At 45.1% G+C, this 17667-nt stretch overlaps 1 protein-coding gene across 1 annotated transcript in view; it reads left to right on the forward strand.

The window, feature by feature from the left end:
• NLRP4 (NLR family pyrin domain containing 4) overlaps nt 1–17667 on the forward strand; it is a 42503-nt gene that overhangs the window by 9393 nt on the left and 15443 nt on the right. Inside the window, 6 exon segments of the mRNA XM_010387056.2 lie at nt 2474–2818; nt 8349–9924; nt 12207–12339; nt 12341–12369; nt 12812–12923; nt 12925–12980. Coding sequence (XP_010385358.2) covers nt 2539–2818; nt 8349–9924; nt 12207–12339; nt 12341–12369; nt 12812–12923; nt 12925–12980 — 2186 coding nt within the window. The 5' untranslated portion in view covers nt 2474–2538.

The following is a 17667-nucleotide window of genomic DNA, read 5'->3' on the forward strand; positions in this document are numbered from 1 at the left end:
GTGCTGATGTTGTTTGGAGAAGCATTGCCTTAGGCCTTGCTCAGTGGTGGCCTCAGGACTCAGATACGTGTTCCTATAATTAAGATTTTTACTAAAAGTAGGCTTTAAAAAACTATTGGCAAAAGCACCCAGAGGAGAAGCCATGAAGGTCACCTTTCCATCATCGTATTCTCATTCTGAATACTGCTTAATCATTTTCCCTAATTTTTGTTTGTTTTTTTTTTTGTTTGTTTCTTTGAGACAGTCTCGTTCTATCATCTAGGCTGGAGTGCAGTGGCGTGATCTCAGCTCACTGCAACCTCCACCTCTCAGGTTCAAGCGATTCTTGGGCCTCAGCCTCCCAAGTAGCTGGGACTACAGGTGCCCGGCTACTTTTCTCTAATTTCTGGATCTTAGATGCTATTAAATTGTTTTTTAAAGATTTTCTCCAAATTGCCTAGTTTATTCGGGGCAACATTCTGCCTCATGGCCACCCATGAATAAAACAGTTTTATTTTTATTTTCCACTGTATAACTTACGCCTTTTATTGACTTTACTACTGATCTCTAATTTCATTGCCTTTAAGACAAAAATGACCTCGCTACTGTTGGCTTTTTCTTTTTGAATTATGATTTGCTTTACAGCTCAGAGCTCAATTGATTATCATGAATGTTCCACGTATGCTTGAAAAGAATGTGCTATTGTTTGTATAAATATCCATAAGATAATATGTTGATTTTTTATTTATTTATGTATTTATTTATTTTTTGAGATGGAGTCTTGCTCTGTCGCCCAGGCTGGAGTGCAGTGGTGTGATCTCGGCTCACTGCAAGCTCTGCCTCCTTGGTTCACGCCATTCTCCCTCCTCAGCCTCCTGAGTAGCTGGGGCTACAGGTGCACACCACCACACCCGACTAATTTTTTCTATTTTGGTAGAGATGGGGTTTTGCCATGTTGGCCAAGATGGTCTCAATCTCCTGACCTCGAGATCCACCTGCCTCGGCCTCCCAAAGTGCTAGGATTACAGGAGTAAGCCACTGCGCCCGGCTATACTATATTGTTTAAAAAGTCTCTATGTACAACCCACATGATATGGTTTGGTTGTGTCCCCACCCAAATCTCATCTTGAATTGTAGCTCCCATAATTCCCACGTGCTGTGGGAGGGACCAAGTGGGAGATCATTGAATCATGGTGGTTTCCCCCATACCATTCTCACAGTAGTGAATACGTCTCATGAGACCTGATGGTTTTATAAGGGGAAACCCCTGTCTTTTGGTCCTCTCTCTTGTCTGCCGCCATGTAAGATGTGCCTTTTGCCTTCCGCCATGATTGTGAGGCCTCCCCAGCCACATGGAACTGTGGGTCCATTAAACTACTTTTTTCTTTATATAAATTACCCAGTCTTGGGTTATGTCTTTATCAGCAGCGTGAGAGCAGACAAATACACCACACTTAAGAGGTGGGGAGTTATACCGCACCTCCTTAAAGGGGAAGAATCCATCCAGCTAAGCTACTTGGAATTCTTCTTGCTCAGGTTGTTACAGTTTTAGCTATTGGAGGCTCTTTCAGCCTGCGCTGGGTTTCTGTTGTTAGGAAGCGGTCTTAGAAACCAAGATGTGATCTGGACACTGGGTGTATCGATCGCCACTAGGGTATCTGTTGTACTTCCAGGCCTCTGCATGAGTGTGACCATAACAAAGTACCATAGATAAGACTGTACTTCCAGGGATCATTTCTCTAGTTCACTACAAAATACTGCAGACTGGATGGATGACCAACAGAAATGTACTTCCTCTAGTTCTGGAGGCTGGAAGTTCAAATCAAGGTCCAGCAGAGTCCGCTCCTGATGAAGACTCTTTCTGGACTGTACACGGCTGCCTTCTGTGTCCCCACGTAATAGAGTCAGAGGAAGAGATGGGGAGAAAGAGAGCTAGGGAGGGAGTTCTAGTTGTTCCAGCACTGTTTACAGAAGAGACAATCCTCCTTCCCTCCTTCGTTGTGCCTTTGTCAAAATCAGTTGGCTACATTTGTGGGGCATGCCTTCTCTATTGTTTACTGAGAAAAATGTAATTTCTATATTTACAATGTAATTTCTATATTAAAATGTAAAAATGTAATTTCCCTATTTACAGTGTAATTTCTATATTTAAAAGTAAAAATGTAATTCCCGTAGCTACGGTGTAATTCCCGTGGCTACAGTGTAATTCCTGTAGTTACAGTGTGATTTCTAAAAATGTAAAGTCTATATTTGCCTGGATATTGAGGCTATGTCAGGTGACTATAGGATTCTCGGATCTTCTAGATTATTGGATCTGATTCCCCCATCTATTATTGAGACTTTGCATGACCATTTCAATGAAAAGGTGAAATGAACCTAATAACGTTCTGCCTTCATCACCATGCCCCCAATACTAGCAAGATACTAGATAAGAAAGCGGTGATCTTGATCCATTTATTTTTAATAATTTGGCACTATCCTGAATTTTCCACAGGTTTTATTTATTTATTGTTCCTGGTCACTGTCCCTTTGAGGATTGGTATCGCTGCTCCGGACAAGATGGCAGCCTCTTTCTTCTCTGATTTTGGTCTTATGTGGTATCTAGAGGAGCTCAAAAAGGAGGAGTTCAGGAAATTTAAGGAACACCTCAAGCAAATGACTTTGCATCTTGAACTCAAGCGGATTCCCTGGACTGAGGTCAAAAAAGCATCCCGGGAAGAACTTGCAAACCTCTTGATCAAGCACTATGAAGAACAACAAGCTTGGAACATAACCTTAAGAATCTTTCAAAAGATGGATAGAAAGGATCTCTGCATGAAGGTCATGAGGGAGAGAACAGGTGAGGGAGTCTGGGAAGGGGGCAAGGCCTTTTTTTTTTTTTTTGAGACGGAGTCTCGCTCTGTCGCCAGGGCTGGAGTGCAGTGGCCGGATCTCAGCTCACTGCAAGCTCCGCCTCCCGGGTTCCCGCCATTCTCCTGCCTCAGCCTCCCGAGTAGCTGGGACTACAGGTGCCCGCCACCTCGCCTGGCTAGTTTTTTGTATTTTTTAGTAGAGACGGGGTTTCACCGTGTTAGCCAGGATGGTCTCGAACTCCTGACCTCGTGATCCACCCGTCTCGGCCTCCCAAAGTGCTGGGATTACAGGCTTGAGCCACCGCGCCCGGCCTGGCAAGGCTTCTTATAATGACTGTGTCCTAATTTTGGTAAGTGGTCTCTGCCTGTCTACAACAGGCAGAGTGTGCTATGGGAAAATATTAGTCGGATTTTCTTTTTTGTTTGTTTTTGTTTTTGTAGACGGAGTCTCACTTTGTTGCTCAGACTAGAGTGCAGTGCAGTGCAGTGGTGCGATCTTGGCTCACTGCAACGGCAACCTCCACCCCCCAGGTTCAACCGATTCTCCTGCCTCAGCCTCCTGAGTGGCTGGGATTATAGGCACCTGCCACCATGCCTGGCTAATTTTTGTATTTTTAGTAGAGATGGGGTTTCACCATGTTAGCCAGGCTGGTCTTGAACTCCCGACCTCAGGTGATCCACCCACCTTGGCCTCCCAAAGTGCTGAGATTACAGGCATGATCCACCACACCCAGCCTGAAAATACTGTCCTTATAGGCAGGAAATGGTCTCTTAGACCTGGTGGTTATATGTGGGTAAAATGTCAGTGGCTATTGTGTCCTGACCTGTATTGTATCTTTATCTGGGTCACCAGTGATGTTTTACCCTAAGTTGAGAACTTGCAGCCAAGCCAGAAACTCTCTGAGGTGAAGTTGTAGCGTAGGAACTATGCACTTGACTTATTTGCAAGAGCAACCAACACCTGCGGCAGAGGATACAGTGAACTGAGGCTGCCTGTCGTAATCATGCGTTTAGCCAAAGTTCACATCAGAGAAGCTGTGATCTATAAGCAGTGTGGCTTTTAGAGTCACATTTATATTTATCCTGGCATGAGGTATTAACCGTGACTTTGCAGATTTGTGATATCAATGGCAGGAGATAGCTCTTTTGACTTGACTGCTAAATTGTTTCTCTTTGTCGTTGTTCAGTGTTTTACTGTGATGTGCCTGGATGTGGTTTTGTTTTCATCCCGACTGGGATTCTTTAATATTCTTGCAACTGAGATTCAGTAACTTTCTTCAGTTCTCAATTTCAGCCATTGTCTGTGTATTCCATTCTTCTGTTTCTTCTTCTGGGACTCCAGTTACACCTACTGGACTTTCTTGTTTGTTCGAGATAGGGTCTGGCTCTGTCACCCAGGGTGGAGTGCCGTGGCGTCATCACGACTCCCAGCAACCTCAACTTCCTGGGCTCCAATGATCTCCCACTTCAGCCTCCCAAGTAGCTGGGACTACAGGCGTGTGCCACCATGTTTGGCTAATTGCACACCTGGCTAACTTTTATAAAAAAATTTGTAGAGATGAACTCTCACTATATTGCCCAGGCTGGTCTCAAACTCCTGGGCTCAAGTGATCCTCCCGCCTTGGCCTCCCAAAGTGCTGGGATTACAGGCATGAACCACCATACTGGCCTAGACTCTTTATGATTATGATTATGATTTTTTATACAGAGTATCACTCTGTTGCCCAGGCTGGTGTGTAGTGGTGTGAACTTGGCTCACTGCAACCTCCACCTCCCAGGTTCAAGCAATTCTCCTGCCTCAGCCTCCTGAGTAGCTGGGATTACAGACACCCACCACCATGCCCAGCTAATTTTTTGTGTTTTAGTAGAGACAGGGTTTCCCCATGTTGGCCAGGCTGGTCTCGAACTCCTGACCTCAGGTGATCTGCCCACCTCAGCCTCCCAAAGTATTGGGATTACAGGCATGAGCCACCGTGCCTGGCCTTGATTTCTTTTTCTTTTTCTTTTTCTTTTTTTTTTTTTTTGAGACAGAGTCTCGCTCTGTCGCCCAGGCTGGAGTGCAGTGGCCGGATCTCAGCTCATTGCAAGCTCCGCCTCCCGGGTTCCCGCCATTCTCCTGCCTCAGCCTCCCAAGTAGCTGGGACTACAGGCGCCCGCCACCTCGCCCGGCTAGTTTTTTGTATTTTTTTAGTAGAGACGGGGTTTCCCCGTGTTAGCCAGGATGGTCTCCATCTCCTGACCTTGTGATCCACCCGTCTCGGCCTCCCAGAGTGCTGGGATTACAGGCTTGAGCCACCGCGCCCAGCCTGATTTCTTAAATTTAGTTCACATGTTTTATTTATGCAGTTTGCCTTTTCACACACTTCTGTTTTTTCTCAATATTTATTCCATCTTCTATTTTATTGAGCGTTTTAAATTACTTTAAAATCTGCCTGAAGATTTTAACATTTACAGGTCTCTTTCTACTGTTCCTTTTTCTCTTTATCTGGTCATACAGTCTCCCAGTATATATGGTAATTTTGAGTGCCAGATTTTGACTATGAGACGTTGAAAAGATTGAGGATCTGTAATATCTCATTCCAGTGAAATTGGAATTGGTTCTGGTAGTAGTTGGGGGGGAAGTTCCTTAATAGTGAGGAATTAAAATAATTGGTTCGAAATAAGATAATTTGAGAGTTTCCATTTTTGGTGATGCTTAGCCTTTTTTGTACAGTTTCTTGATTTGGAACATTACTTGGAAAAAACCCTTCCCAGTCCAATTTTTTTTTTTTCCTTTGAGACGGAGTTTCACTCTTTCACCCAGCCTGGAGTAAAGTAGCATGATCTTGGCTCACTGCAACCTCACTGAGCCCCCCAGGTTCAAGTGGTTCTCCTGCCTCAGCCTCCGGAGTAGCTGGGATTATAGGCGCTGCCCGCCACCACGCCCAGCTAGTTTTTATATTTTTAGTAGAGACGGGATTTTGTCATGTCGGCCAGGCTGGTCTTGAACTGCTGACCTCAGGTGATCCGCCCGCCTTGGCCTCCCAAAGTGCTAGGATTACAGGTGTGAACCACCGTGCCTGGCCCCCCAGTCCAAATTTTTAAGCAAATTCCCCCATGTTTCCTGGAGTGTTTTGGTGTCACATGCTGCAGTCTGAGCTACACTGGAAGCTGAGGCAGGAGGATCACTTTAGCCCAGAAGGATGAGGCTGCAGTGAGCTGTGATCCTCCTGCCTTGGCCTCCCAAAGTGCTGGGATTACAGGCATGAGCCACCATACTGGCCTAGACTCTTTTTTTTTCATCATTATTATTTTATACGGAGTCTCACACCACTGCACTCCAGCCTGGGTAACACAGCGAGACCCTGTCTCAAAAAAGTAATTTATATAAAGAAGAACATTCTTTGCACGTGGAACTATTTTAGAATATTGCTAAAATAAAATGTAAGCAGGTCTGAAGATAGATCTTCCACTGGGTACTTATGCCTCTATCTCTTCACAGTTGGTTTGAGGTTGTACCCACTTAAGGTAGCGTTACCTATAGTCACACCCAGCAGTCTATGGGCATTGGATTATATCTTTCACCTGCATCCAATCAAATCCGTAACCATTATGCAGGGGCATAGGGAAAATTTCTCACCTACAACTGCCCCCCACATCTCCAGTCCATCAGCAACCACTCGCCTGCAGAATATAAACATCATACTAGTTATTTAAGGAACAGATAACTGTTAAGGGAGTTTTCAGCCTGGCTAAAGGATCTGGCTCTAGGCTGGTGCTCCAGAGATGACTAAGAACTGTAGCACCAGGGAGCTGCTACCTCTCCTGCAGCGAGGAAAGAGGGAGATGGGAAGCCCACTGTTAGAACTGTGACTTTAGAAATACACCACAACAGCTATGATTCAGAAATTGGGAAGCTCACCAGTGCAGCAGCTGCCTAAAATCAATGACCACAGAAACTGGTTTTTGTTTTTGAGACAGTCTTGCTCTATTGCCAGGGCTGGAGTACAGTGGTGTAATCTCTTTTCACTGCAACCTCCACCTCCCGGGTTCAAGCGATTCTCCTGCCCTGGCCTCTCAAGTAGCTGGGATTATAGGCCTGCACCACCACACCTGGCTAATTTTTGTATTTTTAGTAGAGATGGGGTTTCACCATGTAGGCCAGGCTGGTCTCGATCTCCTGACCTCAAGTGATCCACCTGCCTCAGCCTCCCAAAGTGCTGGGACTACAGGTGTGAGTCACTGCCCAGCCAACTACTGCAATTGGAGACAAGGCTTCTGTTACAGAAGAAGCCAGTGTCTGTGTGTTCATGGAAGCTGGCAGCAAAACAGGCAGAAGATAGACTTCACTCTCCTTCTCCTTCACGAGAGTGAGGGCAAATCGCAGAACTTAATCTGTACCTTGATCTTAGCTACAAGGGGTTGTGGGATGTGTAGGGCTTGGTCATATTGTTGCTGAAATTTTTTTTCTTTTTTTTTTTGAGACGGAGCCTCGCTCTGTCGCCCAGGCTAGAGTACAGCAGTGCCATCTCAGCTCACTGCAACCTGTGCCTCCCAGGTTAAAGTGATCCTCCTACCTCAGCCTCCCAAGTAGCTGGGACTACAGGCGCCCGCCACCATGCCCGGCTAACTTTTGTATTTTTAGTAGAGACGGGGTTTCACCATGTTGGCCAGGATGGTCTCGATCTCTTGACTTCACGATCTGCCCACCTCAGCCTTCCAAAGTGCTGGGATTACAGGTGTGAACCACCACACCCAGCCTGTCGGATTTTTTTGCTTGTATTTTCTTTTGAGAATTCTGCCATCAAAAGAAAGCTCACTGGCATAAAGTTGGAATGGATGCGAGGTGCCATTCTATCCTATCTACTGCACCTTGTCTCTCTTCTAGAGGCAACTGCCTAGGTCAAGTCCTTCTTAGGTAGACTTTCAGATCTAGTCCCTATATGTGAAACCTATATCTGTATCTAAATCCCTCATTGACACAAATGAGTAAATGCAATAGACACTGTCCTGTTATTTATCCACATGAAGAGATTATTCCATACTTTTAATATCTGTATAATAGTTTGTATAATATCTGTATAATAGTTTGTAGTTTCATAGTTACTTTCCAGTTATTTTGCTATCATAGTAGCAATGAATACCTGTGAAAGTAGAAGTTGTCAAACTTTACATAGTAGCAGTGAATATACGTGTGTGTGTGTGTGTGTGTATACTGAAAGAAGTTGTCAACCTTTTTTGTGTAGAGGACCACACAGTTTTCCATTTTAGCCTTTGTGGGTCATGCAGTCTCTCACAGCTATTCAGCTCTGCTATTCAATCACGAAGGCACCTGTAGACAATACACCGTGAATGGCGTAGTGAGTTCTCGGGAAACTTTATAAGAACAGACTGACCAGGTTTGGCCTGGGGGCCACAGTGTGTAGACCCCTGGGAAGATACATCCTTAGAAGAAAAAAATTTTCAGGGGCAAAGAATATATACAGGAATGCTTAACTTTGTGGGTTTTTTTTTCTCCTCTTGCCCTCACTGACTCAGGATACACACAAACCTATCAAGCTCATGCAAAGCAGAAATTCAGCCGCTTATGGTCCAGCAAGTCTGTCACTGAGATTCACCTGTACTTCCAGGCGGAAGTCAGGCAAGAAGAATGTGAACATTTGGACCACCTTTTTGCTCCCACGGAAACTGGGAAACAGCCGCGTACGGTGGTCATTCAGGGACCGCAAGGAATTGGGAAAACGACACTCCTGATTAAGCTGCTGATGGCCTGGTCAGACAACAAGATCTTTCGGGACAGGTTCCTGTACACTTTCTATTTCTGCTGCAGAGAACTGAGGGAGTTGCCAGCAACGAGCTTGGCGGACCTGATTTCCAGAGAGTGGCCCGACCCCGCTGCCCCGATAACAGAGATCGTGTCTCAGCCGGAGAGACTCTTGTTTGTCATCGACAGCTTCGAAGAGCTGCAGGGCGGCTTGAACGAACCCGACTCGGCTCTGTGCCACGACGTGATGGAGAAACGGCCGGTGCAGGTGCTTCTGAGCAGTTTGCTGAGGAGGAAGATGCTCCCGGAGGCCTCCCTGCTCGTGGCCGTCCAACCCATGTGCCCGAAGGAGCTCCGGGATCGGGTGGCGATCTCAGAAATCTACGAGCCCCGGGGATTCAATGAGAGCGATCGGTTAGTGTATTTTTGCTGTTTCTTTAAAGACCCGAAAAGAGCCCTGGAAGCCTTTAATCTTGTAAGAGAAAGTGAGCAACTGTTTTCCATATGCCAAATCCCGCTCCTCTGCTGGATCCTGTGTACTTCTCTGAAGCAAGAGATGCAGAAAGGAAAAGACCTGACCGTGACCTGCCAGAGCACTACCTCTGTGTACTCCTCTTTCATCTTTAACTTGTTCACACCCGAGGGTGCCGAGGGTCCCACTCCGCAAAGCCAGTGCCAGCTGAAGGCCCTGTGCTCCCTGGCTGCAGAGGGCATGTGGACGGACACGTTTGAGTTTCGTGAAGACGACCTCCGGAGAAATGGGGTTGTTGACACTGACATCCCTGCACTGCTGGGCACCAAGGTTCTCCTGAAGTACGGGGAGCGTGAGAGCTCCTACGTGTTCCTCCACGCGTGTGTCCAGGAGTTCTGTGCTGCCTTGTTCTATTTGCTCAAGAGCCACCTTGATCATCCTCACCCGGCCGTGAGATGTGTACAGGAATTGCTAATTGCCCATTTTGAAAAAACAAGGAGGGCACATTGGATTTTTCTGGGGTGTTTTCTAACTGGCCTTTTAAATAAACAGGAACAACAGAAACTGGACGCGTTTTTTGGCTTCCAGCTGTCCCAAGAGATAAAGCAGCAACTTCACCAGTGCCTGAAGAGCTTAGGGGAGCATGGTGATCCTCAGGGACAGGTGGATTCCTTGGCGATATTTTACTGTCTCTTTGAGATGCAGGATCCTGCCTTTGTAAAGCAGGCAGTGAACCTCCTCCACAAAGCTGACTTTCATATTATTGACAACGCAGACCTGGTGGTTTCTGCCTACTGCTTAAAATACTGCTCCAGTTTGAGGAAACTCTCTTTTTCCGTTCAAAATGTCTTTAAGAAAGAGGATGAACACAGCTCTACGTGAGTCCATCCTATGACTTGTTATCTCCTTTCAGAATCTGTCTGTATTTCTGAGTGGGTTTTGCTGATGGAGTGTTTAATATAGGATCATGGTTAGAAACTCCCTTTTTCTATTACAAAACCTCAGCTCACATCCTGGCCCAACCCTTTAGGAGCTCTGTGACTTTGTGAGCCTTGCCCTTCTGTGGCCACAGTTGCCCCATTACAGACATGGGAACAATAACACATATATTGTGAGAAGTGAATATGAGGACCTGTGTGAAGTGTTTCCCACGTTCTCAAGTATTAGCTGATCAGTGCTGTAATTGATATTATTTCCATAGCACCACACGCATGTGTCTTGACCTCTTAGCTGCAAATTACCTTTGAAAACTTACTGTAAAAAAAAAAAAAATGATACAGCCCAGGTGTGGTGGCTCATGCCTGTAACCCTGCCACTGGGGGAGGCCGAGGCAGGTGGATCACTTAAGGTCAGGAGTTCAAGACCAGGCTGACCGACATGGTGACACCTCGTCTCTGCTAAAAATACAAAAATTACCCAGGTATGGTAGCACACACCTGTAATCCCAGCTACTTGAGAGGCTGAGGCAGGGGAATCACTTGAGCCTGGGAGGCAGAGGTTGCAGTGAGCCGAGATGGCACCACTGCCCTCCAGGCTGGGTGACAGTGAGACTCCCATCTCCAAAAAAAAAAAAAAAAAAAAAAACAAAACAACAACAAACAAACAAAACTCTACATAAACAATACTATTTTATTTTATTTTTTTTTTTTGAGGCTGAGTCTTGCTCTGTCCCCCAGGCTAGAGTGCAGTGGCAAGATCTCGGCTCACTGCAAGCTCTGCCTCCCGGGTTCACACCATTCTCCTGCCTCAGTCTCCCGAGTAGCTGGGACTACAGGCACCTACCATCACACCCGGCTAATTTTTTGTATTTTTAGTAGAGACAAGGTTTCACCGTGTTAGCCGGATGGTCTCAATCTCCTGACCTCGTGATCCGCCCTGCCTCAGCATCCCAAAGTGCTGGGATTACAAGTGTGAGCCACCCTGCCTGGCCGAATCATACCAATTTTAACTTATGGCTCATGCCTATAATCCCGACACTTTGGGAAGCTGAGCAGGAGGATGCTTGAAGCCAGGGGGGGCTAAGACCAGCCTGGGAAAAATAGTAGGACCCCACTTCTACAAATTTTGTTTTTAAACTAGCCAGGTGTGATGGGACGTGCCTATAGCACAGCTACTTGAGGGAGGCTGAAGTAGGAGGATTGCTTGCTTGAGCCCAGGAGTTAGAGACTGCAGTGAGCCATGATCGTGCCACTATGTATCCCAGCCTAGGCAACAGAGCAAGACCCCATCTCAAAACCCAAAAGAATCACGTGTGGTGGATCCTATTATCCTGTTACAGGTGAGGAAACTGGAGGTCAAGTGAGCTGCCAGGATCTCATAGTTAGAACGTGGAGAGTTTTAGGGCTGAGTTTAGGGCTAGGCTGAAGATGTCAACTTAATGGCTAGGCTGTGCTGCCTCATCATTTATTATAAACCAGCCTGGCCAACACGGCGAAACCCTGTCTCTACTAAAAATACTAAAATTAGCCAGGCATGGTAGTGGGTTCCCGTAATCCCAGTACTTCAGGAGGCTGAGGCAGGTGGATCACCTGAGGTTAGGAGTTTGAGACCAGCCTGGCCAACATGGAGAAACCCTGCCTCTACTAAAACTACAAAAATTAGCCAGTCATGGTAGCACACACTTGCAATCCCAGCTACTCAGGAGGCTGAAACAGGAGAATCACTTGAACCTGGGAGGTGGAGGGTGCAGTGAACCGAGATTGCACCATTGCACTCCAGCCTGGGCAACAAGAGTGAAACTCTATCTCAAAACAAAACAAAACACAACCTGTTTTGCATATAAGATAGGGTTTCTCAACCTTGGCACTGGTGATGTTTTGGGGGCTGGCTGTCCTGTTACAGTGGGGGGCTCTCCTGTGCATTGTAGGATGTTTAGAAACACACCTGGTCTCTACTCACTAGATGCCAGAAGCACTCCTCCCTCAAGCTATAACACCCCAAAAAGGCCTCTAGACATCCCCAAATGTCCCCTGGGGGAAAACGTCACCCCAGGTTGAGAACCACTAACATAAGTGAGCTTACCTGAAGGATCTCCTTCTGACTGAAGGAGGCTCTGCCTCAGACGTCTTCTGTTTGAGAAGACAGCGTAGTGCGTGTGCATGTTACGAGTGGCTTGTGTTGACCGCCTGCCCGTGGAAAGCTCGTCCTTTCTTCACCGCAGGTCGGATTACAGCCTCGTCTGTTGGCATCACATCTGCTCTGTGCTCACTACCAGTGGGCACCTCACAGAGCTGCAGGTACAGGACAGCACCCTCAGCGAGTCGACCTTTGTGACCTGGTGTAACCAGCTGAGGACATCCCAGCTGTCGTCTTCAGAGGCTCGGGTAAGTGGAGAATCGACCTTGACTTGAGTATGTCACGGAGATGACATATTTATCTCACCTCTAGCTTTCAGTCGAGGCTAACTGCACAAGCAGAGAATTAACACCCAGAGCAGCTTCTCAACCTCAGCACTTCTGGACATCTCATTGCAGCTCATTCTTCATCATAGGGCTGCTCGGTGCATTGTAGGGTATTAAGATGCATTCCTGGTCTCTACCCTCTAAATGCTAATAGCTTCCCCTTGTCCAGATAACCGAAATAGTGTCCAGACACTGCCAGCTGTCCCTCGTGGGGCCAAAATCCCTCAAGTTGAGAACCACTGAGCTGTGTCTCTGGGCTGTGAAATCAGAATGAGTTCATTACGGATGATAAGAGACAAACATAGGTGTGCAGGCTGTGCTCCCGTTAGATGCGACTCATCCAAACTTTTCTTTGTTTTTGCAGAATAAATAATGTTTCCTTTTCTGGTCCGAGTGGTCAGCTCTTTGAGGTGCTTTTTTATCAGCCAGACTTGAAATACCTGAGCTTCACCCTCACGAAACTCTCTCGTGATGACAGTCAGGTCCCTCTGTGACGCCTTGAACTACCCAGCGGGCAACGTAAAAGAGCTAGCGTAAGTCTCCGTTTACTGAGACCACTGATGCGATTTCAGAGAAGACTATGCATTTCTTTTGGTGGGGAGGGGCTGCGTAGTTTTCACACATCCACCTTTCCCTTCTAGGATTTGTGTGCAAACGTAGTTTCCTGAGAACGTGAATAGGGAGGTTAAAGTTTCTCAATGGATGCAGTCCTTTTGGAAAACTGGGTGTTTGTCTTCAGCCTTCATGGATTCTGGCAGATTGTGTAACCCAGTAATTCCACCTGGAGGTGGACAGAGGGACTGTCTCAGTTTGCTGAAAGACAGGCACTAAAGCATTCCCAGCAGGCGTTCGTAATCTGTGAGAAGTAGAAATACCACTGACAGTAAGTTGGATGAGAAACCCATGGTTACATGCTCCTGTTCCGTGAGAATGAATACTCCCGGCCACATGCAAAAACTGGGATGAATCTCAGACATTGTTGATGGCAATGAACCAGACTCAAGAGTACATCCTATGGCTTTAGGCCTATGAAGTTCAAAGATGGGCAAGGCTCTGGCTTTATGCCTGTGAAGTTCAAAGATGGGCAAGGCTCTGGTGTTGGAGGTTCGGGAAGTGTATTGCTCCATTCTCGTGCTGCTATAAAGACATACCTGAGACTGGGTAATTTATAAAGAAAAGAAGTGTAATTGGCTTATGGTTCTGCAGGATGTACAGGCTTCTGCTTCTGGGGAGGCCTCAGGAAACTTGCAATCGTGGCAGAAGGCAAAGGGAAAGCAGGCCTGTCTTACGTGGGGGAGCAGGAAGAAGAGAGAAAAGGGGGAGGTGCTACACACTTTCAAACAAGCAGCTTGCATGAGGACTCTCACAGGAACAACGCTAGGGGATGGTGCTAAACCATTAGAAACCACCCTCATGATTCTGTCATCCCCCCAGACCCCTCCTCCAACACTGGGATTACAGTTCTACATGAGAGTTGGGTGGGGACACAGCCGAATCATATCTGACAGCAGTTACCTTTGTTAAGATCATGACCGGAAAGGGATACAGGAGATGATGAACCCACTCTGTTTCTTCACATGCTGGTAACTCAAGTACCTTAAATTCATGACAGTCCGTTGGCTGGCACTTAACCATTGTGTGTGCTTTCCAGTATGTATGTTTTAATTCAAGCATTTTTTTTTTTGCAATTAAATAAGGGTTTCCTCTAAATACTTACCCTCTACTTATCTTTGCTGGTACTCACACATTCAAATACTTCTCTATACTAGTCTTTGGCGGCCATTTTTCTGAGCTTGCATCAACCAAACACAAAAAGACCCAAACCCCTTTTTTTAAAATAACAGCTTTATTGTGATATCCACATACCCCAAAACATACTTTTAAAGTGTGTACTTCATATGCTTTATACTTTAAAATGTGCTTTTAAAGTATAATTATATATTTTAAATGCTTTTAAAGTATAATTGTACACTTTATACAGTTTAGTGATCTTCATATATATTCATGAGGATGTACAACCATCATGACTGTCTGATTTTTAGAATGTTTTCATTATCTCAGAAAGAAACCCCATACCCGTTAGCATTCGCTCCTCATGCCCTTATCTCTCTGGTCCCTGGGAATTACTAATAAACTTTCAGTCCTATTGGATTTTCCTATCCTAGGCATCTCATATAAGTTGAATCACATGTGGTCTTTTGTGAATGGCTTACTTTCACTTGGCAGAATGTTTTCAAGGTTTATCCCAATTGTACCATGTATCAGTACTTCATTCCTTTTCTTGGCTAAATAGTATTCCACTGTACAGATATTCCGCATTTTGTTCTTCTAGGCATCTAGTGATGAACACTTGGGTTGTTACCACCTTTTAGCTATTCTGAATAGAGCTCTATGAACACTCATGTTTGAACACCTTCTTTCGCTTCTTTTGGGCTTGTAACCAGGAGTAGAATTGATAGGTTATATAGTAATTCCATATTTAACTTTTAGAGAAACCACCAGGTTATATTTTCCTCAGTGACTGCACAATTCTGTATTCCCACCAGCAATGTCTGAGAGTTCTATTTTCTCCACATCTTTGCTTATTTTTTACTTATTTACTTACTTTTTTTATTACTTTATTTTTTTATTATACTCATCCTAGTGGGTGTGAAGGAGCATCTCATTGTGGTTCTGATTTGCTTTTCCTGGATGACTAATGATGTTGAGCATCTTTTCCTGTGCGTTTTGATTATTTCTATATCTTCTTTGGAGAAATGTATTTTGAAGTCCTTCACACGTTTTTAAAAACTTTTATCTTACATTCAGGGGTACAGGTACAGGTTTATTATATAAGTAAACTGCATGTCATGGAGGTTTGGTATACAAATTTTTTTGTCACCCATTAATAAGCATAGTACCAGATAGGTAGTTTTTTCTTCCTCACCTTCTTCCCACCCTCTGCTCTCAAGCAGGCCCTGGTGTTTGTTTTCCTCATGTCTATATGTACTCGGTGTTTAGCTTCTACTTATAAGTGAGAACATGTGATATTTGGATTTCTGTTCCTGCATTAGTTTGCTAAGGATAATGGCCTCCAGCTCCATCCATGTTGCTACAAAGGATTTTCTCTTACTCTTTTTTATGGCTGCATAGTGTTCCGTAGTGTATATGTACCACATTTTCTTTATCTAGCCCACTGTTGATGGGTATTTAGGTGAATAGTGCTGTGATGAGCATACAGGTGCGTATGTCTTTATAATAGAATGATTTATATTCCTTTGGGTGTATACCCAATAATGGGATTGCTGGCTTGATGGTAGCTGTATTTGAAGTTCTTTCAGAAATTGCCAAACCGCTTTCCGTCATGGCTGAACTAATTTACATTCCTACAAAAACGTATAAGTGTACACTTTTCTCTGCAACCTCACCAGCATATATTATTTCTTGACTGTTTAATAATAGCCATTCTGACTTGTGTGAGATGGTGTCTCCTTGTGGCTTTGATTTGCACTTTTCTAATGATTAATGAGCATTTTTCATATGGTCGTTGGCAACACCTTTGCACATTTTTAATTGGGTTCTTTATATTTTCTGATGGCAAGTTATATATGAGACATGCTTTGTGAATCTTTTCTGCTATTCTGTGAGTTGTCTTCACTTTCTTAATGGTGTCCTTTTGAAGCACAAAAGCTTCTAATCTGAGATACGCTTTATTTTTTTATTTTGTCTCTTGTGCTTTTGGTGTAATTGCTACAAAACCATTGCCTAACCGAAGTTCATTAAGATTAACTTCCTTTTCTTTTTTTTCCCCCCAAATTTGAGATGAGTCTCACTCTATTGCCCAGGCTGGAGTGTAGTGGTGCAGTCTCAGTTGACTGCAACCTTCACCTCCCGGGTTAAAGTGATTCTTCTACCTCAGCCTCCCGAGTAGCTGGGATTACAGGTGTGCACCACCACGCCCGACTGCTTTTTGTATCTTTTTTTTTTTTTTTTAGTAGAGATGGGGTTTCACTATGTTGACCAGGCTGGTCTCAAACCCCTGACCTTAGGTGATACGACTGTCTTGGCCTTCCAGAGTGATAGGATTACAGGTGTGAGCCACTGTGCCTGGCCGTTTGTTTTCTTTTAAAAGTTTTGTTTTGCCTCATATATTGAAATCTGTATGATCCATTTTGAGTAAATTTTTGTGAATAGTGCGAAGTAGGCCACATTGTATTTTTTTCACTCCTTGAAAATAATACTGGGTTGGTGCAAAGGTAATTGCAGTTTCTGCCATGAATGGCAAATTACTTTTGTACCAACATATATACACACACACACACACATATGTGTATATATGTGTGTGTATATGTATATACATATATGTATATATGTGTGTGTATATGTATATACATATATGTATATACACATATATATGTGTGTATGTATATATGTAGAGAAAGTTGTTGTTTTTGTTTGTTTTGTTTTTTAGAGGGAGTCTTGCTCTGTCACCCAGGCTGAAGTGCAGCATTGTGCTTTCTGCTCACTGCAAGCTCAGCCTCCCGGTTCAAGCGATTCTCCTGCCTCAGCTTCCTGAGTAGCTGGGACTACAGGCGCCTGCCACCACGCCTGTCTAATTTTCATATTTTTAGTAGAGACAGGGTTTCACCATGTTGGCCAGGATGGTCTCGATCTCTTGACCTCGTGATCCACCCTCCTTGGCTTCCCAAAGTGCTGGGATTAAAGGCTTGAGCCACTGCACCAGGCCGCACCAACCTATATCTTAAAGCTAGAAACAACATTAAAAGCATGCATGGCCACAGAACCCTCCTGCAGAGGCGTGAGGAGCCGTGGACTTGGTGACTTGCCAATTCCACGTTTATTTCTTGACAACTCCCATGATGGCTTTCATCTTTATTCTGTTGTCTCTGAGTTTAGTTTATTTTTTTGTGGCAACCAGAGGTAAGGAGTGTGGTTGAGGTAATAGAAAACCACAACTACTGGCAACACAAATCAACTCAAGCCACCAAAAAAGGAGTCCTGGCTGGGCGTGGTGGCTCAAGGCTGTAATCCCAGCACTTTGGGAGGCCGAGACGGGCGGATCACAAGGTCAGGAGATCGAGACCATCCTGGCTAACACGGTGAAACCCCATCTCTACTAAAAAAATACAAAAAACTAGCCGGGCGAGGTGGCGGGCGCCTGTAGTCCCAGCTACTCGGGAGGCTGAGGCAGGAGAATGGCATGAACCTGGGAGGCGGAGC

This window comes from Rhinopithecus roxellana, chromosome 12 (assembly GCF_007565055.1).
Source record: "Rhinopithecus roxellana isolate Shanxi Qingling chromosome 12, ASM756505v1, whole genome shotgun sequence".
NCBI lineage: Eukaryota > Metazoa > Chordata > Mammalia > Primates > Cercopithecidae > Rhinopithecus > Rhinopithecus roxellana.